Below are 22,384 nucleotides of genomic sequence, written 5' to 3'. Positions count from 1 at the left end.
GAAGGGAAGAGAATTTCTATAGACAAGAAGAGAAGAGGAAATTAAGTGAATTAGACGAGTACAAAGTGTAACCGTAGTGACGCAGAAACCAAGTGAAGTCGTAAAATTGTTGCCCGAAAACTCCGGGGACTCATCAAGTCGTAGTACTTTTGTGGTGAAATCGCCATTCACCCATGAATAACGCTTTTGAAAGTAAACACAGTAGACGGGCACACCCATCTAAGAAACACCATAACTTTGTTGCGAACTGTACCCGTTTTGCGGACCCCACATCGTGTCCCAGTTTGTATTCAGTACGGACATGTCGAACGGGAGTCCAGAAAGGAAGCAGTCATAGTCCGTCATGCCTTCCACATAATTCCAAGGCCGATTGTTGCAGACTGGGGGATAGTTTTCCGTGTTGTCAACCCCATGATACATCCACAGTGATGAGGCACTTGGGACATCGTCGTCGGTAAGGTCGATGACTTGCGCGTTCAGTGCGGCCTGCTTGACCATTATCCTCCTCTGCTCTTGCTTCATCGCTTCTATTACACTCATCTTCTCCTTCTTCTTTGCTGTCTCTTGCTCCAATGTCTGACGCTGGGTCTTGGCACCCTCAGGCTCATGTGCACAATCCCAGTGGTTGAGATGAACGTCTTTTGTTCGAAGTGCGTGTCTGGGCAAGTTGATTCTCGCGGGCTGATTGAGCAACACCATAGGCCTCGCCGGTCCAAAATCCTCCGGTGCCTTCTGCCACTCATCATGCCATGCCTTGGTGATGAAGGCATCTTTGTAAGCAGCGAGCTGGGCGTCGGCCGAAGTGTGGACGTATATTTGTGGAGCACATAGCTTTGGATATTGACTTGGTGTCGCTTGCTGTCCGATATGCGGTGGAAATGCTCGTTGGGTTCCTTGACGATAGGCTCCATATTGGGGAAGTCGCTGGTATGTGTATGCTGTAGAAGATTCTTTCTGCTTCTTCGCTACGCGGTAGTCGTCGGTCATGGCTTTTCTCTGTCGAGTTTGTACGAAGTCTTGGGGGAAGTACATGACTAGTACGCGTTATGTGTTCCTCTTTCGCAGTACCGGGCCGTGAGAGGTGTTAGATTAAATGTTGTGGTCTTGGTCGTGAAAGTTCGTACAGGGTTCGCTTCGAGGTTGTAGAAAGCTCAACTGGTTGTGTGAAGTTGAGGTATTCAACACTGATGTGGACAATACTACTATCACGGACGCTACGCTCACCATGGTGATAAGTTGATTGACGGTGAACCCTAAAAAGTGAAGGACAAACGAGACAGTTGGCCCAAAGTGCAACAATGCAAGTGCAAGTCATTATACCCGTGCGTTTCCCAGCGGGGAAGTGTTTGCATGACCTATGGCAATGCGCGTTTTGATCGAGCCTTCCATGGTTCACAGGGTACAATAGCGTCCGTAGCGGTGACGTGCGCTATGACCGGTGAGCAGCCGGCCAATTGCAGTGCGAGGAGCGGGGAAAAGCGCCACCTCATACTTGCCGTTAGAGACTTTGACTACACTCAGTGGGTGCAAATAGTACGATATTAAGGTGAGGGCGCATGAAGTAAGAAGGAGGCAATGGGCGGAGTGATAAGAGGTTGGGCGGGGAAAGCGGAGATCGGACGTCACGGCTACGGTAGGGTCAAGCTCCAGGGCTCGGCAACATCGATAGCGCTGTTTCATCCTACATCATCACGTTCCTGTCCGCATAATTTCGACAAAGTTTGAGCATTGATTCGATTCTGGATAGATAAGCTCACAGCGAAACCACTAAACGACTGGTTCACTAAGCTCAACGATCTTACCGACTGACATGCACAACAACCTGAGCCAGCGACCACAACCGCCAAAACTACAGGTACTATACCATTCTGTTGAGATCTTACTCCTCCACATGACACGCACGTGCGCGGACATCTTTTTAAATTCCAGGGTCCACGCTTGTCGGCCAGACTCCCCTCATCAATTACCTAGAAGAGGGTAATCCAGCCCCAGCTGAAGCAACACTACTGCGGCGAAGAACTGGCCATGGTAACACGTATGAGCTATGATTGGCATTTCCAGGGTTATAGGCCCTACATTCATCACTTCCATGTGTAATACATTTCGCCTGCATTTCTCTCTGCGCCGCCAAGTCAGGGTCTCCTTCGTCATAGGCGCTGTGTTCCCAAGTCACACACTCGTTGCGTGGACACGTCTACCGCCACGGCTCAACCATATGCATATCACATCCTCATCATTAATTCTAGAATCTTACCGAACAATCACCAGCCGAAGCAAGAGAAGGAATAAGGTGCTAATTGTTTCATTGGAATGCGATAGATCGAGACGACATGTCATGACTATAGAATAAGCAATGGGAAGTAAAGACAAAACAAACTATGCATTGCAAATGAAATCAGATCAGGCTAAACAACAGCTAATAGAAACGGAGCGATATTGACTCGTAGGATTTCCAAGGATTGATCACTACAGATCTCCATGCTCGTCATCTTCTCCTTCCCCGTCCGAATCGTCCAGCGCATACTAGCTGTAGCCAGAGGATTCAGACTCCATTCCCTCCATTTCCCGCGTCCTGCTGGTGTTTCAGTACATCGTAACCGCGAAGATCTCTAGAGATCTCACGGTTTTTGATAGTTTGCGCGGTGCAGGGCCGCCAGTCGCACCCCAGTCTGCGGTTGAGCCAATACTACCGAGGCCTCCTGACATCATGAACCCTTCACCAAGGCCCTCTCCGAGGTCTTGAACCCCACCAAAGACGCCCACAGTGATGTTATCTTCATCAGCATCTGGCTGTGTAGATGGCTTGTAGTCCTCCTCCGCATCTTCGGATGGTAGCGACTCTGGTACCATGGTACAGTCGACCCGAGGCACCCAAAACTACCGCATCCAAAAGACTTCAAAAGGCCCCATTTACGCAGCAAATTTGCGATCGAGCAGAACCCCTAGCCTGAATGGTAGCTTCATGGTCTCTTCCCCCCTGCTCTGGAGAGCATGTCTGCAAAGTCGAATACGATTTCTGTCGCGCATAATGAAGCATGCAGTAGAAAGAGATGCTGTTGTACTGGTTCACCTTGCTGATATAGTTGTATTAAGCTTCGAGACTGGAGAAATTCGCGCCTTACTCTTCGTCGATCTGAAGGGCTTCATCAACATTTGTAGGAGCCCGCGAAGCGATTCGCGCGACAAGAGGTACGAACTATAGTGACCCGCTTTTGCCGCTTAGGTCCGACGTAGGCATCGCTGTCCTCTGAGTCATCAACATCAGGGTCACCTTGGGGGTTAGATGGCGCAGGCTTTGCGCGAGTAACACGGGATTTTGTCAGCGGCTTCTTCTTGCGTTGAGTAGTCCGCTTTGAAGGGGCGGCTGCGTCTTCATCGTCGGAAGCTTTTGGCTTGCGCTTGCGCTTGCGCTTGTTGCGCGTGGTGGTGCGCTTGGTCTTCTTCTGGGGTGGCTTGTCTGAGTCGTTGTCCTCGTTGTCCTCTTCGTCAGAAACCGGGACAGCGGGACCACGCTTGCGCTTGTTGGGTTGCGGGTGTCGCAGAGAAGAGCCCGCCACATCCTTCTCGGAACCGGGCTCATCATGGCCATTCACGTTGACCTGTTCGTCCTCGTCGGGATTGATGACAGCCTTGCCCTTCCCCTTCATCAGACGACCATGTTCATCGCGCGCTCGAGCCCCAGCACGCTTGGCATTGACAAGCTTCTTGCCCTCTGTATGCCGAGTGACAGAAGCTGTGTCTGCATGCTTGCGGTGGACAGGGGCTGGGCCACCCAAATGCTCAACGAGATCGGCAAAGTGTTGAGGATAGTACCAATCCTCGTCGTCGTTCTCCACACAGTGTTGGACACAGCGCGTGAGGTCCAGCGCATCGTATCCAGACGGCATGACCTTGACGTCGTTGGCCAGATCGCGGAACAAGATGGTCGGAGTGGGTTCGTTAGCGGCCTGTTGCGCTTCGCGGCCGCTCAGGATCACAGGCGTGGCAAAGCCTGTCACGCTGACACTGGTTGGGTCGAAGTCCTCGGGGCGTGGCAATTGGGTATGTTTGGCCACGGACCAGTTCTCATACTCCTGGTGTGTCTGCGCGTGATGATTGATTTGGCCCTTCATCATGCGATAGGCGCTGTTGTTGGTAATGGCACCATTGCCCATGACCCGGTAGTTGTTGATCATGTCAGTGAGAGTTGTTGTCATGGCGCCATTGAAGAGGAAACGGTTAATCACATCCACGGATTTAATGGACTGCGGTACGAATGCCATAACCTCTGCGAGGGTGATGTTGCCGTCAGGAAGAGCGAGCCATGCAGACGGTGCACCTCGCAGCTTGTTGTAGCCTCCCGAGGATCCAGTCTTCTGAGGGCTAGTTGGTAGTTGCGGGGATAACGGGGGACTGGTAGGATCACCCAATTGATCGGGATTCTTGGACGGCACATGTGCCCGCCCACTGTCCACTTGGTTACCCCCGACAGTGCCCTCCAATTGGAAAATAGGTTTCGCGACAACCTCCACACCGCGGTTTACGACGGCACAACGCAAGGGGAAGAACTCTACCTGCTCAGGAATGTTCTCCTCTTCCTTGTATTCGACCTCGTCATGCCCCAAACGATGCCTGTTGAAAGCATCGAACGTTTGCCGCTCAAAGATGAGGGCACTGTACATTTCCCTTGTCAAGTCAGCATCTTGAAGGTTACAATTCTCCAGAGCTCGACAATGATTTTCTTGAAGGAATATCTGTAGATACGGTACGTCCTGGTAAAGATCGCCAGCCCTTAGCTGGGCTTCATCGAAGATGTCCTGGACCTCCTGGCGTGAGAGGTTGGGCGGGGGGGCCATCGTTGCTGAAGTAGATCCCGTGGCTACTTGAGTGTTGTTGAAAAGATTGGTTGAAAATTGGAAGGTTGGGTTAAAAGTGTCGATGGTGTTGAGAGTGATTATAGAGATAATAGAACCAAGAAGGGAATCTTTTGTAAATACTGGCTCAGCCTTTCTTTTTATAGCGCGTAGATTCGCGAGAACATAAACTAGGTAAGTGTGAATATACAGTGCATAGAAGGATAAAAGGAGTGTGTTTGAGGGAATCATGCTGGCAACAATGTTGAAGCAATAGCCACCATTGTTGATAGTCTACGCCATGTAAGAAAGGCATTGTATAGAGAAAAGTTAACAGCGTAAAGGAGAAAGAAAGACTTGAAAAATACAAGGAAACAAAGAACTTCGACTTGAACAGTGTCAGACTCTTTGTTGACTACAAGGCCGAACTTTTTTCCAGATAAGAGTATAGCTGTGGATAATGCTTGACTTAGTACAAGGAGTGAAATGAAATGTATCTTATTGTAGGTTGAGTACGTCGTGCTTGCTTGGCCCAAGTTTGTCGAGCATGCAGCAATTTGGGCTTCAAAGCAGAGCTCCTTTGCTACCTTCGCCCAGTAGCGGTAACTTAAGGCAGATAGTCTATTGGCGTTGAGACTGTGAAAATTTCACGACTTAGAAGATTGCACTGCATAGCGGAGTGAGATAGAAGGACACCATTTCATCCATTTAAGAGCCAGTGGTAAATACGTGGCACCAGCCACCGCGTACTTATCCTGCGTACTACGATTGAGTATTTGAAGGAAATGGACTTTTGAATGTGGTATTGAGACTCGTTCTCGTATATGCAAAATCACACCTCATGGCTTGGTGTCTTTACTTGTTGCGCATCAGCGGTAGGAGCACTGCAAATGGATCCGCTCCGTTGCTTGTAGCCTGGGCTTTCTTTTCCTTGCTCGTCACAGCTGCGGAGACAATCCGAGCTTCCTTCCACGACATGCCGTTGCATGCGACCTTGTCGTCCACGAATGCCCTGGAAACAGTCGGAGACTGCTTCGGCATCATGCCGTTGGATGTAGCCCTACCCCCTACGAAGGTTGTGGAAATAGCCCGAGACTTCTCTACTGTCACACCCTTGGATGAGACCTTGTTGTCCACGCCTGCAGCCTTGTTGTCCATGCCTGCAGCCTTGTCGTCCACGCAGTACTTGCTAACGCAGTCTTGATCCATGTCCTCCGCCGCTTGACCTACAGCCCTCTGAGCTTCCAAGACCCTGGCTTCATCTGCAAGTTCTTTTGCAAGTTCGACGTTGCGCTCCTGCTCAAGGGCCTTGTGCTGCTCCTGTGCCATCTTGAACCCCTCTATCTTCCCCCTCTCGAAGCCCATAGACAAGGCCTCCGACATGTTCAAGCTCTTGCCTTCTTCAAATCCGGATTTGTAACCGACATCGATTCCCTCATGGAAGCCACGACCGTAGCCTTCAGTACGGGCCTGGGGGACTACTGCATCCCAGAGCGAGATAGTTGCGGAATCGGTCTGTACTGCACGGGAGACGGCCTCAGGGGAAGTTTGAGTGCGGTGCGGGACCAGGGAATCTGGTAACTAGTTAGTAATAATCATTTTTCTGAGATTCATGAACCTGCCGTCAGTCGGTGTGCTTGCTACACTGTTGCGCACGCTCAAGTGTGTTTCGTTGACGATGACCTGCTTAGTTAGCTAAGTAATGCGCTAAGATGGAATGTAAATTACTTGAGAATCCTCAGACGACCTTTCTCCAGTTTCGGCAGGCTTATGTTGCAGACTTGCCAGGAAGGCCTCGAGCGGTATGCGATCGGACTCGATCTGGTTGGCCTCGCGGACGATCGTAAGCAGCGCTTGTAGACGTTCTGGGACTGTTTGTTCAGCCATGTTGCGGTACTTTGGGGACTCGATCAGAGTGGCCTCGTAAGCCTGGCAAACGTAGTCAAGGTATGCTTGTAGATGGTCTGGGACAGTTAATTCTGCCATGTTTTGGTACTTCAGGTATGAGAAAGACGAAAGGTTGTTAAGTGTAGAAGGAGTGACCAAGGTAAACGAAAGTCTTGGCAAGCGGTAAACGGGAAAGCGGCAGAGCGTCACCTTCACCGCGTGGAGCTCCACAAGCCACTTATTATACAGGGCTACTAGCGTTGTATCTCCCACTCAAAGCTACATAGTATTGGTAATTCACCTTCGCATTAACATAATTTGTAATGATGGCGATGGCTGAACTATTGTCACCAATGGATTGCTCTCAAACAGACTGAAATAATTGCAGTCTAAACCACTTCGCAGCTTCCTTGTTTGCGATGTGTGTAATTCAAGTCCAATACGAAAGAAGAGAGGCAGCAAGAAGCGCGCAAAATCACAGCCGACTCCGGATCCCTTGCCTTCATAGTGGCCTGCACCTTACTATTTCAGAACCTCAAGAAAGAGTACCGGAGCTTCCTGCTAATTAAGATCCCAAAAATACTTCCATCGCAAGGTCCAGTAAGGGCGTTGACCCATCTTCACTACTTTATCTTCACTACTACATTCACAACAAATTATACATTCGGTACTAGGACAGGGAACTAAGCTTACAAAATCATTACCGATACATCAACTACACCGTACAAGGACTTAAGTGCTGCCACTATTCGTATTATTCATGTGCGCATACAGGTACTGGCGGCGTTTCTCATACTGGCGTCCCTTATACCGGCGTCTCTCATACCGGCGTCCCTCATACTGGCATCCCTTATACTGACATCTCCTATACTGGCGTATATTTTATATTCTCTTCAAATACAAATTTGAGCACTACAGACACATCACTGATACAGCATTGTTAATAACACAACTATTACATGCAATTCGCATATAGTAACAGAAAGTCGCTTGAAGATCAACTAACAGACACCAGCATATTGTCCCTTCGCTTTAACGAATCTTTATTCGCACTCCATTCTCATCACTACATTACTCAGGCCTAAGCCTTACAGCACGCAAAATGCAGCACCGAGAGCCCTCAGCCTCTCCCTCACGAGGACGAAGCCTCACGCCCCGGACACCTACCTACCCAGCAAATAGACCCACAACTTCCCCCCAAAATCCATCCCGCAGTTGCCCACCACAACCTCGAATCGACTCCCGCAGATCACGCAGCCGCAACAGACGCCGAAATCGATCGATGTCAATACCAGAAGGTTTTGACATCTGGGAAGAGCACGACTTGATCCTCGTGTCAAACCGGAATGTAGCCCAAGAACTGCAAGGCCATATCGATCGCCTGAAACCCAGATTCGAAAATGACCAATTAAACACTATTTCCTACACGAAGTTCATGCAAACCAAGGACAAGATCATCAAGCTCGAAGTAGCAGAGGCTTTAGTACAGAAGACAATGGACCTGTACCGTTGGGCGCGCAATGAGGGCAAGAAGCAGAGACCGGCGAGTCCTGTGGATACGGTTCCAGCATCGGAGTCAAAGTACGCTGTTGCCATTGGGGTGGAGGGCGATTTGCCGGTTTCACCATTAAGGGGCGTGTATTTTCTTAAAATGATATTGAAGGATCAGTGGCGTATTGTGGTCAAGCTCGATCCACAGGAGACCAGACTCCGCAACAATCAATCGATTGACATGATTGATTCCTATATAGGTTAAAGAATTACTTCATTAGGCAGCCTTTAACCTAGATAGGAATCAATCATGCCGATCCGATTGATTGTTGCGGAGTCTGCAGGAGACGATGGGCACGTCGCGAATGGATGCTATATCTGTGAATTTCTGATTCACGATTAGGGTCATGGAAGGGACTTGTTGGCATGTGAATCATGGTCGAGAAGTGCGTTGGTTGTAGTTGGGGTTTTGGGCGTCATTACTCTGGTTATTACCGTATCGCGTGTCTCGCAACCTTGACTTACTCGTGCGTACCGATATCTTGCCCGAGCTATAGTAAAGCAGAAAAAAAGGATAAAATTTCTAAAGAAGTGCAACAAACTGTGCAACCAATATGTTTCGCAAATTTTCAATATCTTCTAAGAAGCGCTCGTCGGAATCTGCAGTGCAAACACCACCTGTCGCAGCCCAGCCCTCGCGGTCCTCAGCGCCTATACCAACATACTCGCCGCGGTTCTCGGCGCAGACTACTGGCTCGTCAATTCAGGCAGCAAGGATGTCTGATCAAGCGCCTGTGAGCTATTCGCAGTCTCAACGATCGCGTCTCTCTGAGCAGGCTCGCGGGCACTTCATCACTCAATCACTACGATCTTCCGATCAACGCCCATGTATCTCTGGACCGATAACTGATTATCATACCCAGTCTCCAGGATGCTACGCCCACTCCCCGCAGTCATCTGATCAACGTCCACGTAACTCTGACCAGACTTCTGGATACTTCACCCAGTCTCCTCATTCATCGGTACAAGGACCCCGCATATCCGATCAGGCCCCAAGATACTACACCAACTCCCCACGCTCATCATGTCAAACCCCCCGCTCCTCGGCCTCAGCACCTTACACATATTCGCCACATCCCCTCAGCCCGCCTCCACCAAACATCCCCTACGACACCGCCGCCTGGGCCGTACACGACATCCGACTATCCTCGCTCCTCACAAAAGCTACCAACCTCGACAACCTCGCCTCCACCGCTGAGCTCCGCTGGAAAGCCGCCGAAGCACTCCTCCCACCCTCGCGCCAACACGAAGTCGGTGTTTTCGCCAAGATACCCGTACTGCGCGATGTACACGTCGTACTAAGACAAGTGAGGAAGCTGGGTAGGACGGAGAAGAAGTGGAGGATGCAGTGGATGCCGAGGAGTCCGAGGCTGAAGTATTCGGCTTGGGGGAGCTGTTATGCCGAGGCTGTGGAGGTGTATGAAGGAGAGGGTGTAAGCCCGGAGTTTGCGGTGGGGATGCTGTATGAGAGGTTGAAAGCGTTGACTGGGGTTGTGAGGGGCTGGATTGAGGAGGATATTTGGGGGAGGGAGTGGTGGGATGACGGGGAAGTTGAGAGTAAGAGTGGAAGCTGAGAAGGTAGAGATTTTGTTTTCTCTAGTATCCGAGTGTATTAACTTTGAGCGACAGATGGTCGGCAGCAGAATATGTGTATTTTTTGTCGTGAAAGAGCTGGCCTCTTTCTGCGACCATTACGAAGTAACGAAATGTTTGCATTGTTATGAGGATAAGAGAACCTCTGCATTCCGTGGCTCGTCATGTGCCGAAGCACCTGTGCTGCTAGATCCATGCGGTTGCCAGACCGGATGTCTGGCGCAGCATAGCGGCTTAACTAAGAAACGTGCACTTCTTTCAAACGCGGTTGTCACGGGGTCGGCAGTCTGGAAGAATAAGAGTACGTGATCGGTGTATTCGCCATGTATCGCTGATAGTACGGAATCAGGCTAAGCGTCGCAGCACCTAACATGACAAGACCTGCATTGGGTACCTCCACCTATACTCTTGCAGGCATCCTATAGCCAGTTAGAAAACATCATAGGTACATTGCGTTGCTACGCACACAGACACTGCCGCGGCAGATTGGAGTTTTTCCCCCACACGGCTTGGCAAATTGATTCAAGACCAGACAATTGTTGTGTAATCCAGGCACACAGGTTTGCTAAATACGTAAGTTATGTTCAAAGACGACTTTGGAATAGTGGGGGATTTACAAAGTCATCACAGGTTTTAAGGGGTTTACACCATGCGAAGGCCGAAGGAGCGAGGGTAAGTAGGTATAAAAGATGAATATTCATTGTGAGTGACTTGGAGAAAAGATCCTTGGTCGATATATAGGAGAGGTTCGATGGAGAGAGTGAAAAAATAAACATGAAGTGGGATACAAGTGTTTATATGTGCGATATACTGGAACTCAGCTGGTGAGCTTTGTGATTGATATCTCTGTCACAATTCTAACCACTATTCAGACAAAGCTCCTTGTTTTGGTATGATGGGCAACTTATCTGAGCCGAGATTGTTTTGCACGATATTGCGGCCCGATGCAGCATTGACAGTGAGTAGACTCGGAAGACTCGCAAATATAGAGAAAGGACTATCCCCACAAGCTATTCGGCAGCTATACCTAGCCTGCGTGACTAGCGTTGCTGACTACGGGTCACAAATTTACTAGAAAGGCCAGAGCTACATTACTAGCCTACTCTAATCACTACACAATCAGGAGTAAGCTTACGTGATACCGATTGGTGACTCTATAGCTTAGGCCTATGTACAATCAACCTCATTGCCCTCAATTAGTAAGTACTTTCGTACGACCAACATCATTGTCCTCAAATAGCTCACCATGATCGTTTCGGACCATCGTACATGACATAACTATGAGTCCGAGACTGCTTGATATTACGCGTCGTTTCTGTTGTTGATATGACCATCACCATTCTCTCCGGTTTCTATGACTAAGAATCAATTAACTCCATATTTGGAAAGGCAGTGCGCCTACCAATTCGTACTCAGGAGCCGAAGTTGATAGACTATAATCCACCTACCTTTTTGACTTTTCTTAATAGAAAGAATAGGGATAGATAAGCACTAAATGCAGTCCAGAGTAGGGCAAAGGCCCACTTCCGCTATCACATCACCGAGGCAAGACCGAAAGCAGACCAGAAACCCGCAGAAAGCGGTCAAAACATAAGGGTGATGGCAAATAAGTGTGATGTGGTAAGAGTTGCAAGCGAAAACAGAAGCCGGAAAAGGACAGTTTAATGGAAGTGGAAGACACCTGGCCTTGTATCAGCGTTCAAAATCTAAACAACGCTCACATACAGGGGCATATCCGCAGGGCTCATAGCCATAGCGTGGGACTCGGCTGGTTTTCCTAAATCGACAGATGCCTAGGATGGCGTGTCGTACCACGTCTGTGCAGTCGTTCAGGTGTCGGGAGAATCAGCGTGGTTACCATGAGATTGCTTTTGAATGGGAGCCTAATGCTCGAACTTATTACTAACCCAGTACCTATCTGCAAACCCCTCGACTATTTAAACTCCCCATACAACCCTCTTAATGTGCTACCGCCTATCTTAGGTTCTGTTTGCACTCCTAATATTTAGCTTCTTACTCTCGCTATCTAGCCTGTTCATCATAAGGCTATCAACCATCACCATATTTTATTTTGCCGCCAGTGCAATGGGGGAAGCTAGGTGTCGACGCTTCAAATCATGTGATTCTGGGGTTTGTATGCACCTTTATATGTAGCATGCAGAAGACTGACCATGTCGTAGAACTGTTTGCAGGGAACCGACCACAGTCCGCAACAATCAATTAAGTGGGTCCTAGAAGGTTCAGATTGGATTGATTGATTACCGCTTTAAGCCTAGTAGTTACCTATAGGAGTTTAAGCCCTACCTAGATAGGTAAGTGGGTCTAGGAGAGTGACCGGATTGAATTGATTGTTGCGGAGTCTAGAACCGACGATGTGTGCGAAATCCTCAGCCTAAACCAAGGAGGCGACATATGCACCCGCTGGAATGCATTTTGCAAAAGAGGCAGTTGTGTAGGTAGTTCACGCTTCTGTTTAGCGTCACTATCTAATGTGACTTAGTTTGGGTTCAAGTTCGTCGATAAAGATACCACTATCTGCAAATATTGCGAAGTGCGTTGCTGCGCCTAAACCAGCAAAGATTTGTGCAAATAGAAAGCGGTTTTGGAAGCATTCTCGATTTCATGGGGTATCTCAGTAGTCTCCCACAAGTGGTTGCTGGGGTGCCCTCCTGGACTCGTCACTCACCGTTTTGGCAATGGGTAGGCTCGTATTGAACTGGGAAAGCTCTTTGTCTTGGAATGTTATATCAGTTATACATCGGATTTATCATTCATCGCTTGTTAGCAGTCACTTCCATCAGCCATCCGTTCCAGATACAGAGGCGCATATGTCACGTGAATCCACAGGATCCCTGCTTGTGGCAGCCAGCAGACGATGCATGTAGCAGTTGTCCAGAAGAAAGTGTGTTATGCTCATCTTGAGCAATTCTTCAAAATTGATCAGAGGAGGGCTAAAAGCACGGTGCAGAAAGGCGTGGGGGAGACGGGGAAGTTCCAACGGCCGCTTGGCGTGGGACGGTCGACCCAGACGCGCTAAACCAGCTCTGATCTAGCTTCATCAGCGCGTTCCGCACACGTTTCCACACGTCCAGAGTTCGTTTGTTTCTTCACGACACTCCTTCTGGGCAAATGTACTAGCCAGAGAAGGACATGCATTCTCCCTCGGATATTACGGCCTGGCTACGCAATTACTACGATGACTCTATGGCTCACGGAGCCAACGCGCACACTACACCAGCAAATTACATCATGTTAGCTGGAGAAGTTCGAATGTGATATAGAAAGCGGCCCGGATGTGAGATTCCATCGCACTCGTTCATCGATTGTATCCCCCACAAAGCCTCAAGGCACTACGTTATGCAACTTTTAATAACCTTGCTTGGCTTGCATTTGCTACTTGTTCGATGGGTACGAGTTTTGCCGCCTTGAAGCTGTTGGTTCACGTCTGCTGCTGCAAAATAGGCAATAGCTGCAGTGCCTCATATGATGTTGAATGAGTTCAATGGCTCGGGAAGTTCTTATTACACCGGGACAACTCGATGCCTTTGATGCACTAGGATCCAATTCTCACTATAGGAAGATCTGGTTCATTCCATTACTCAAGAGCGCAATGTTAAAAAGGACCGGGAAAGACACTATAATGGTATGGAAGATGGAGATAAGTGTGAAAAAGATCTTGGTTTGGCAGCTACCATGCCGATGGGATGTGGATGTCTGTTTATCTATGTTTCAAGATTGAAGCTGATCCATCATGGATAGCATGTCACCTGGTGGTGCGCACTATAAGATCCTTTCTTAGGACACCTAGACTGAACGCTGGAGCGGCCTACGAAGGCTGTGACATGTTACCAATCGCAATACAACATGCTTCGGTCTCGGTGCACGCAACAGCTAGGCAACTATGAGACCTAGAAATTGGATAAAATTCTCAATCACCAAGAATGATCAAGTGGGACTCTAGCCCTGACTGTGCCTTAATGGACCCATGTGCGATGGATCAAAAGAGAGAGCAACCCAGCAATAAACCCGAAACCGATGGCATGCAAATGGCACTGGGCAAGATTTGTAACCAACAAGGCATTGTACTGTACATTGATCAGAACAGCTATATGTACGTGATTCTTTACCCTTTTGTCTACAAAGAAATGCTTTATGCGTAGGAGCTTTTGGCTTCGTTTTGCATCTGGATAAGATTATATCTACCGCGCATGAGCAGTAGCTGGGTCAAAAGGTGCTAATTGACTTGTTGGATAACCCTGTATAATAAGCTGATAGCTTTGGAGTACAGTGTTCCACTCAACCAACATAGTATCGATCGTTAGGCGGCTACAATATTTCTCTTGTCCTTCCATTTGCTTAAGCCATCACCAATTTTCTTGAAGATGCACATTGAGCAAATCTGAACTGTCAAAGTTCTCTCGCTGTCATAGTGTGTCCACAAATCTTCAATGTGCAACGTCCGTGCATTAAAGGTAAGGTGCGAGGCCAAGGTGAGCGAGGCATCTTCACCCAGGCACAGATGCATCGCTCACCTCTCCACCCAGGCAGAGATGGCTCGCTCACCTGGGTGGAGGTGCCTCGTTCACCTGGGCGGAGATGCCCCGCTCACCTCTCCACACGCATATAACTTAATCACCGCTCTCATATTTCCTCTGCTGATGTCCTACTTTCATCATCGCGCGCTTTGATACAGGAGCTTGCTACCTTTGATTACTCACCATCACTCCACGCTAACGCCTAAGGTATTAACCCCAATCCGCAATCATGAAAAGCGACTTGAACAACGCCAGATTAGCCTAAGTTAACTACAAGGTGATCGATTCAGATACCGATACCGATACTGACATCAACAGTATGGGTAGAGCGTGCCGTACACCGTCACGCGGTAGGGAGGGCGGTTACATCAGTTCCAGTATGTCGTGGTCGAGTAGAATACAAGGTCAAGGAATGAGGCTAACATCGAGTACAGGCAATGTCAATTCACCACAGAGAGCTCCAGAAGCTGATGATCTCGAAGATGCCGTCGATATCGTCAAATTGTTAGATCTTTCCGAGGAACCCATAACCCCGAAGAAGGAGCAATCGCGCAATCTTTGGCATGGGATGCCATCGCCAGATACACCCACTTCACAATACCCTTATAATGCTACGTCATCGGCGGATGTGAGCAAGACCACAGACAATGCACGTGGTATCCAAAAAGATTATGGTGTCATTTCTTCCATTTCTAGCAACTGCAAAGATGTGGCAACAGCTCATGCAAGCATGGAGCATGATGCGATGCTTGCGCAGGAGCCTGGAGACTCAATCAGTTCCACGACGATGCGTCGCAGCACTAGATTGCGCACGCTACTACCAAAGCCAACCTGTAAGTCTACAAGCCTTTCCAATTTTCTGATCTAACATCATCAATTCAGACAACCTCCAACCGTCCATCGCTGCCGTCCCACGCACCATCCCAAAAGTATCTCCACCCTCAAAACCCATCGCACCACCAGAGGCAGAGTTCAGTATCATCACCATCAAATCTGACCCGATATCCTTCGAAGGCCTCCCGAGTCTACATTCAACAAACTGGGATTTGCAGTACCCGCCGGGTGGAAGCACGCACCCATCCTACCCATACCCCTATCTCGACCCACGTTTGATCTTCCATCAAGCTTACGTTCCCATTATCAATGGCCTACCGGATGTCAAGCGCCTTCCCGATCTTGTGCTTCCAATGGGTTGGAAACATGTCTCCTGGTTTGGACTACTCCCTATAGCCTTTGATCCGTATCAGCAAGCCTTCAAGCTCACCCCGGTGGGCCCCATGCCACTTACATGCGAGGAGCTTCACCAAGGCGGCCTACACAAGTATGTGCCAGGTGGTGAGCTACATCCCGAGTACGGAGTGTTACCGGATATGCTGAAGTTCAGCGATGGAAGCGATGCTGAGGTGTACAATTTCGATGGCGTAGACTGGACCCTCCCCTGGCAAGGCAACATCAACTTCTACCCATCAGATACCAACGACTATTGCGATCAGTATCGCTTCGACTCTACAACATCTGATACATCAGTCTTCGCCATCACCTATCCGTGGAGAGAGCATCGTGACTGCCCTAACCTGATCTTCGACGTGTCAGATGCTTGGCGTTGGCTTTCTGTGAAAGAAACCGACCCCATGGCTGACTTCGTACCAACTCCAGACAAGAAATGGTTCGGCACAGGCGCGTTCCGTGCGAAGAGGAAGCTCAAGTCACCCATCCCTGAGCTTATGATGCTCGCGCTCAAGCCCACAGAGTCATCGCCCGTGAAGGATTCCAGCGATTTACTACAGAACCAGGACACTCTGAAGACCATCAACCTCTTTTGCCCGTTCAAGAGCGTCGCGACCCCCTCCTACGTCGATATTGCACTGCTCGGTGAGACAGAGTTTACTTTGATGGAACTGCTGTCTTACTTCCCTCAACATTACAACTGGGGTCATGCAGCAGAACGTCTATCGCAAGCGGGTGTGGGTCCAACTGTAATCCGCGACATGATCATCATGACGCGTGGGCTCAAAGGCGATGAGGTCATAACGTCTGGCAGTATGAGCACTGCTACTAGGGCTGCGAGGCGCCGCGATGTAGCAAAGACTGAGGAGGTCGATATCGATGAAGTGGGCAAAGACACATCTACACCGATGCCCGCTTCTATCATCGACACCAGTACCAACTACACTGCCGAGGCATGGACATACAACGTGTGGGATAAGATCGACTACCCGCTTCTCGCACTCGCACACGGTCTGCAGATGTTGCCATCGGGTCCTGATGCGGGTCCACTGACTGCACTGATCCTTTGGTGCCGCGAGAAGAAGCGCTACCAGGTCCTACTCAGCGATGTGCCGGAGCTGCTCAAGGAAGCGGGAATTGAAGCGCCGATTGAGCCAGGCGAAAACGACTGTCCGGACAAGGAGATTGTGAAGAGGCATGCTGAGGCGCTCAAGAAGGATAGGTTGAGGGTTGTTAGGGACGCTGGCCTGGCTAAGAGGGCTCTTGAGGCGAGCGAGGAAAAACACCCCAAAAGGATGAGGATGAATTAGGTAGGGAGATGAGTCTTCTTACCTGGGATTGTCGAGTTAGTTGAGACATGGATGCGAAGGCAGGTTGGGGTCTTGCACTATGGGCAGGGCTGACCGATGCCGCGATTCGTCTCGAGTGGCTGTGTGCTTATGACCTGCATACGATGCTGCGTATAGTATACTCAACATGAGTACCGAGAGCATCTGCCATATCATCTTGGATAAAATCGTACCGGTGCTATTTCATGGGCAGAAACTATATTATGGTTCAATATGCCAATCGAACAATTAGTCTGTAACGACAGTGAAATTCAATGAGTAGCGATTACGAATGCATCTCTATTTTAATCCTCATCTGCGATGCGTATATACCATAGGCAATCGTACCTTGTGCAATAAAATCTCCTAAACACCAACGTGTATCTAACCCCCGATTTTCCGCCACCGATCCATTCACACGCATCTCACACAATCAAACACCCACTTCCACCACACCTATCCTACAATGTAGGCAAAGGTCCAAGACCACACTACTCATCATTAGCACAAGTTCATCTTCACACTTCCCTCTCACTGCTACTTACCGCAGGCGCAGGTGAAGGACATCCTCCATTGGTGCTCATAAAGCATCCCATCTGTGCCGCGTGCTTCATCAAGCACTTCTCATTTGCGCTGAGCAGGTTGGCGGGTATAATGGGCAATTGGCATTTGCAAGGTTCCTTCAAGGTAGGTGTATGTTCCTTGTGGCGCGTGTGGTTGTGCTTGCGCGGGCCGACGCTGCCGGAAAGCACGATGTTAGCCCTAGGCGCGAAGACATGGGGGGATGCTAGCGCGGTAGTCGCGAAGACCAAGGTGAGGAGAGTTGCGAAAAGCATCGTGTGTGAAGATACAATTGAAGATTTTGCAGAAGAGGAAAAATCTACAAATATGAGAGGTGTCAAGAGTAAGCAGTAAGCAGGCCAAGGCTAGGCTGGGGAAGGCACCGTGTTTAACTTATTTGACAGCCCGCATTTTCTAGTCTCCAAAACGCCATTCAGGTGCGGCTGTGCCCGCGGAGGCGGACGAAACGGAACTGATGATGGGGGCCTTTTTTCCTTCTCATGCATCGGTCGCGTTCTAGTACGCGTGTCCCCACTATGGAATGATTGAAGTTGCATCTCGCCGTGCATGGGAGGCGGCCAATGACTGCGCACCCGGCTAAACTCGCGCAACTCCAGAAGCAGGTGTTGCGTCTTTACAGCCGTGAATTTGATAGGTGAGAAGGGTTTCTCGGGACGAATCTTCTGGGGGAAAGGTGCCGACTGGAAGGATACTGGTACCGCTAGTTATCGGGATTCGTATCGTATCGTGGAGGTTGTGGGGGTGGGGGGCGGATGGGTGCGGATGCGGATACGGGCGCGCCACCGTGGCGTTCATTGTGTCCAAAAATAATCTGCTTTTCAGCTGAGGTGGGAAATATTGGGCTGTGGGTGTGCGTTGATTGTGAGACCTTGGGCTCGATAGGCCTTTTTTCCTTTTCTCTGAGTAACAGGGTTACACATAGGAAGGCCTAATTCGGAAAGCATTGACTTTCGATAATCTCTGTGTCTTGCTCTTTCGAATCCTCATTTTCGCTTTCATCGTCATCGTCATCATCATCATCTTCGTAATGTTTTTGAATCAAGATCGTCGGTTCCATATGAGTGTCTAGGTAGTCCTGCTAATGTATAATTGCGGCGTAGTTGTAAACGTTTGAAGATTTTGGGTGCGGGGTTCCACATGAACTCTCCGACTCTCCAGTTTCCCGGTCCTGGGGGCACATCGCCTCCGAAGTCTTGATCTCTCCGTTGAACTCTAGATATTGTCGCTACGATGTATTTACTGGGCCGTTTAATCACCCAGGTTGCACGGACCCCTCTGTCACGGACAATGTCGTCGCTCGCCCGCCTTGCTCCTGGTCAAACCCTTGCAGGCGCCCGCTGGGACTATCGCATTGTCAACGCTATCAAGGGAGATAACTCTCACCAATCTACCGTGTACAAAGCCGAGGTTCATCCACGCACCGACGTCTCCGATTCCCCCAATGGTCCGTGCGTCGTGACTCCTCTATGGACTGTCAAGGCTGACTCTGCCACCAAGGACAGTAATCAAAACAGCTTCTTCTAAAAATGAAAGCGCCATGAGCGCTTTAGGCCGCAAATGTGCAACTTACCGCCTACCTGGCGTCTCCTCGGCTCCGTGCTTCCGGAAACTGTACGATGAGATTGACGATTGCACTCTTGCTTGTGAATGGCTAGAGACTACTCTTGGGGATTTGAGATACCGGCCTGAAATGCGTATATACGCTATCATAAAGGCATGCTTGAACGCAGCTCTGGCCAGTTGTGTTGTCCTAGATGACCAAGGATACGTAAATACAGGTAAAGTACATGTTCTTCGATGATCAGCATCTGCTTATCAACCTAGACTTCAAGCCTGTCAATATACTGCTTTCTGGCAATGAAACGATTCGGATAACGGCTGAGGTGGGAGACTTGGGTCTCGGTGAGCAAATGTTGATTGAAGAGATAGTCAAGCTCTTACCAACACCTCACAGTATATCCCTCCGACAGTGTCATCGAAGTCCAACCATACGCCATGCGTGCGCCTGAAGTCTTTCTAGGTCATTCCTGCAATGGACCCGGGCCGGTTTGGGCAGTAGCCGCGACGCTGCTTTGCTGGATTAATCCTCGTGTCTGGGGCATTTGGGATTGTCCTCATCCTGTCCTTAATGAGGCCTGGTGCATGGCAAAGATCAAGCGACTCTTTCCTGATTGGGAACTACCGGCTCCTGGAGGTCGATGGCGGACTTCTCCAAGCTCTAGTGAGGTCTGCCAGGTGTATGAGTCAAGAGGAGGAACCCATGTTAGCGATCTCGTCTGTCGAGGAAGAGACGCAAAAAGCGGAGGTGCCGCAGCAGCTGGGGGACCTCCTTAGTCTCATTTTGGTCACCAATCCCGACAAGAGGCCCTCCGCGTCAGCAGTGCTGGCATCGAAAGAGTATCGGGCGTTTGAGCAGGCTATAGACGCATCGTTTGTATGGTCAGGTTGGAAGAGCGCTTTTTTTCTGACATCTTCAATTGAGGCTCCTGAGAAATTCCGATGATAGAGTGATGGAATTGCACTCAGGTGCTCATCGAGGTTGCCGTTCTAGCTCCGGCACGTCGCATGTGACTCAAACGATCTCCACCACCGGCTATCCAACACTAGGTTTCCTGTTGGCTCCCGGTCGACAGTACCGGGTGGCTGACGGCGCAGTCCGCCTCATGTCGAAAGCATAAAAAGGGCGGACAGCGCAGTGGGGTGGTGGGAGGCCTAACGATTGTGAAAGGTCACGTGTAAGTTTAGCGTGTCGCCTTCGCGTTCGTGTTCGAAGTATGGAACCGGAGCTTTCCTCCCATTCAGGCACCATCTGAGCACCACCACGAACCATCGGTTCGCGGAACATTGACCGGTCGATCCGGATGTGTTAGTCAAGCGGACTTTCCAAAGTCCATACCCCAGGAAGCTCGGGATTATGAAGGCGCAGCACCACCTCCTCGTTAAGACTGACCCTGTTGGATATAGTTGGAGATGGCCAAGCCATAACGAGAAACCTTAAAGACACACACATCGAACATCGTCAATGCTGTCAACGGCTGCATGCCTTGGCTATCGCACTTTGCCAGACCTGATAGCACCTGAGTCATTCATACCACACCTCATGCCATAGCGGCTGCCGCCTGCCTGCGGGCAACGTGAACAGACTTCCGTGATCGCGAGGTATGCGTCCCGTGGCGGGGAGGCGGGAACCTTGTGATACAAAACTGGCCGAGCCGCAATCGGGCCTACCGCGGGGTAATCTGAGCTGAAGACTTAGGACCAGTCACACTGAGCCTAGAACTGGTGGCGGTTGTCCCGGCCCCTTTTGCGGCTCTTTGAGACAGTGGTATCAATAGACTTGAGGATGTTCATGATGGGCCTGATCGCTCTCATGGACATCCTCCACAATGGCCTCAGACAAATCCTCGGGTGAGTCTATCGCGTATCGAGTGATCATCGCGTCTGTTCTTGGGCCTGTCGTTGCCATACCTTTGTGTGTCGTGCGTCTTTACACGAAGCGCTACATCCTGCGTAACACCGGCTACGACGATTGTAAGCAATTAGTTACTCCCAAAAGTGTCTGAGATCTCCAACTGACCGACCGAGCAGATTCCATTACGATAGCTACGGTAAGGATAATCGCACCGTTTTTGCGGCTCCCGTGTTGCACGGTCAATCACTGACGCAATGCGTAGCTGTTGGCTCTAGCGTTTTCGATCGTCACCGGTTACCGTGAGTATCGCCGCTGCTGTCAGGAAGACTACAACAACTAATTTGATGAAGAAACGACGAATGGCCTTGGAAAGCACAGATGGGATGTCAGCGACTACCATTTTAATAAACTCATGAAGGTAAGCACCACTTAGTCGACCGGCATGATGCCAACAAGCAAACATGGCTGACCCAAAACGCGCAGATTGGAGACATCGCCGGCCCGATATTCTACAACCTCTCGACTTTAGCGATCAAAGCATCTCTATGCTTCTTCTATCTGCGCTTCTCGATATCGAGAAGCTTCCGATGCATCGTCTACATCGTCATGGCCATTTGCGTCCTTTATAGCGTTCCAGCTGCCTTTGGTTTCTTATGGGTGTGCCAACCCATCGCGAAATACTGGGACTTCAGCATCACAACGGGCTCCTGCATTGATCTGAACGCCTTCTTTTTGGCTACTGCTTGTATAAACGCAGCAACCGATCTGGCACTCTTGGTACTACCACTTTTCATCATAAAAGACCTGCGACTCCCTATGAAACGGAAGATTGGTCCAGCTTTGCTGCTCATGACTGGCTCCTTGTAAGTTATACCCAGTGACTATGGCACAGCACGGATACTAAACAGCTGAAAGTGTGTGCGTCGTCAGCTTGATCAGAGTTCATGCTGTCGTTCGCGATATGCATAAGATCGCGACGGACGGAACCTGGGCAATGGTGATGAACTTCATTTGGATGTAAGACTATCCTCCAACGTACACATGATTTTCACACTAACATCCACAGTCTGGTCGAGATGTGGATGGGCATCATCTGCACCTGTCTACCTACGACCCACACGTTCGTCAAAAAGTACTTCTGTGCGCCGGTGCCTACTCCTACCCCTGGAGTCCAGAATGTCAACTGGGTGGCCCTCGAAGTTGGTTCAAATCGCAGTCCAATGAAAGATTCGCGCGACAGGACGTCCGAGTCCAAGAATCACGATCACGATTTTGCAACATTTCGGTCTATCGAATGCGATGAGAGAGCCTTGGCATCTGCTTCATCGTGTGATGGGGAATCCAGGAGATCACTGGACAGCAGAGTGTAATTGCTATAGCGATAGCTGTAAAGACCCGACGACTTATCATGATTGTAATATTGAATTTTCATGGAAA

General features: G+C 49.7%; 11 protein-coding genes across 11 annotated transcripts; 5 read left to right on the top strand and 6 right to left on the bottom strand.

Annotated features, from left to right (window-relative positions):
* Positions 1–219: 219 nt before the first annotated feature.
* Positions 220–987, bottom strand: PtrM4_122030 (uncharacterized protein; the record flags this gene model as incomplete). The annotated part of the gene is made up of 2 exons (XM_066108497.1): positions 220–467; positions 582–987. The coding sequence occupies 2 exons, from the start codon at positions 985–987 to the stop codon at positions 220–222; spliced, it is 654 nt and encodes a 217-aa protein (XP_065961682.1).
* A 368-nt stretch (positions 988–1,355) lies between these two features.
* On the bottom strand, positions 1,356–1,490 carry PtrM4_122020 (uncharacterized protein; the record flags this gene model as incomplete). Its single annotated transcript, XM_066108496.1, has 1 exon — positions 1,356–1,490. The coding sequence occupies one exon, from the start codon at positions 1,488–1,490 to the stop codon at positions 1,356–1,358; it is 135 nt and encodes a 44-aa protein (XP_065961681.1).
* Positions 1,491–2,542: 1,052 nt separating this feature from the next.
* Positions 2,543–2,850, bottom strand: PtrM4_122010 (uncharacterized protein; the record flags this gene model as incomplete). Its single annotated transcript, XM_001935455.1, has 2 exons — positions 2,543–2,572; positions 2,623–2,850. 2 exons carry the CDS (start codon positions 2,848–2,850, stop codon positions 2,543–2,545), a joined length of 258 nt encoding a protein of 85 aa, XP_001935490.1.
* Positions 2,851–3,146: 296 nt separating this feature from the next.
* Positions 3,147–4,835, bottom strand: PtrM4_122000 (Pox-Ag35 multi-domain protein; the record flags this gene model as incomplete). The annotated part of the gene is made up of 1 exon (XM_001935454.2): positions 3,147–4,835. The coding sequence occupies one exon, from the start codon at positions 4,833–4,835 to the stop codon at positions 3,147–3,149; it is 1,689 nt and encodes a 562-aa protein (XP_001935489.2).
* Positions 4,836–5,687: 852 nt separating this feature from the next.
* On the bottom strand, positions 5,688–6,818 carry PtrM4_121990 (uncharacterized protein; the record flags this gene model as incomplete). The annotated part of the gene is made up of 3 exons (XM_066108495.1): positions 5,688–6,406; positions 6,479–6,515; positions 6,561–6,818. The coding sequence occupies 3 exons, from the start codon at positions 6,816–6,818 to the stop codon at positions 5,688–5,690; spliced, it is 1,014 nt and encodes a 337-aa protein (XP_065961680.1).
* Positions 6,819–8,001: 1,183 nt separating this feature from the next.
* Positions 8,002–8,475, top strand: PtrM4_121980 (uncharacterized protein; the record flags this gene model as incomplete). The annotated part of the gene is made up of 1 exon (XM_001935452.1): positions 8,002–8,475. One exon carries the CDS (start codon positions 8,002–8,004, stop codon positions 8,473–8,475), a length of 474 nt encoding a protein of 157 aa, XP_001935487.1.
* A 349-nt stretch (positions 8,476–8,824) lies between these two features.
* On the top strand, positions 8,825–9,844 carry PtrM4_121970 (Atrophin-1 multi-domain protein; the record flags this gene model as incomplete). The annotated part of the gene is made up of 1 exon (XM_001935451.1): positions 8,825–9,844. One exon carries the CDS (start codon positions 8,825–8,827, stop codon positions 9,842–9,844), a length of 1,020 nt encoding a protein of 339 aa, XP_001935486.1.
* Positions 9,845–14,717: 4,873 nt separating this feature from the next.
* PtrM4_121960 (uncharacterized protein) lies at positions 14,718–16,935 on the top strand (the record flags this gene model as incomplete). The annotated part of the gene is made up of 3 exons (XM_001935450.2): positions 14,718–14,775; positions 14,833–15,231; positions 15,281–16,935. The coding sequence occupies 3 exons, from the start codon at positions 14,718–14,720 to the stop codon at positions 16,933–16,935; spliced, it is 2,112 nt and encodes a 703-aa protein (XP_001935485.2).
* Positions 16,936–17,414: 479 nt separating this feature from the next.
* Positions 17,415–17,789, bottom strand: PtrM4_121950 (uncharacterized protein; the record flags this gene model as incomplete). The annotated part of the gene is made up of 2 exons (XM_001935449.2): positions 17,415–17,444; positions 17,499–17,789. 2 exons carry the CDS (start codon positions 17,787–17,789, stop codon positions 17,415–17,417), a joined length of 321 nt encoding a protein of 106 aa, XP_001935484.1.
* A 1,033-nt stretch (positions 17,790–18,822) lies between these two features.
* PtrM4_121940 (uncharacterized protein) lies at positions 18,823–20,025 on the top strand (the record flags this gene model as incomplete). Its single annotated transcript, XM_066108494.1, has 6 exons — positions 18,823–18,983; positions 19,033–19,313; positions 19,360–19,437; positions 19,490–19,756; positions 19,803–19,979; positions 20,018–20,025. 6 exons carry the CDS (start codon positions 18,823–18,825, stop codon positions 20,023–20,025), a joined length of 972 nt encoding a protein of 323 aa, XP_065961679.1.
* An 896-nt stretch (positions 20,026–20,921) lies between these two features.
* PtrM4_121930 (uncharacterized protein) lies at positions 20,922–22,317 on the top strand (the record flags this gene model as incomplete). The annotated part of the gene is made up of 7 exons (XM_066108493.1): positions 20,922–21,066; positions 21,124–21,143; positions 21,210–21,246; positions 21,298–21,365; positions 21,431–21,810; positions 21,863–21,964; positions 22,014–22,317. 7 exons carry the CDS (start codon positions 20,922–20,924, stop codon positions 22,315–22,317), a joined length of 1,056 nt encoding a protein of 351 aa, XP_065961678.1.
* Positions 22,318–22,384: the final 67 nt, after the last annotated feature.

Source organism: Pyrenophora tritici-repentis, chromosome 6, assembly GCF_003171515.1.
Source record: "Pyrenophora tritici-repentis strain M4 chromosome 6, whole genome shotgun sequence".
Lineage (NCBI taxonomy): Eukaryota > Fungi > Ascomycota > Dothideomycetes > Pleosporales > Pleosporaceae > Pyrenophora > Pyrenophora tritici-repentis.
The sequence above is the reverse complement of the archived record's forward strand: the minus strand, read 5'-3'. Positions and strand labels throughout refer to the sequence as shown.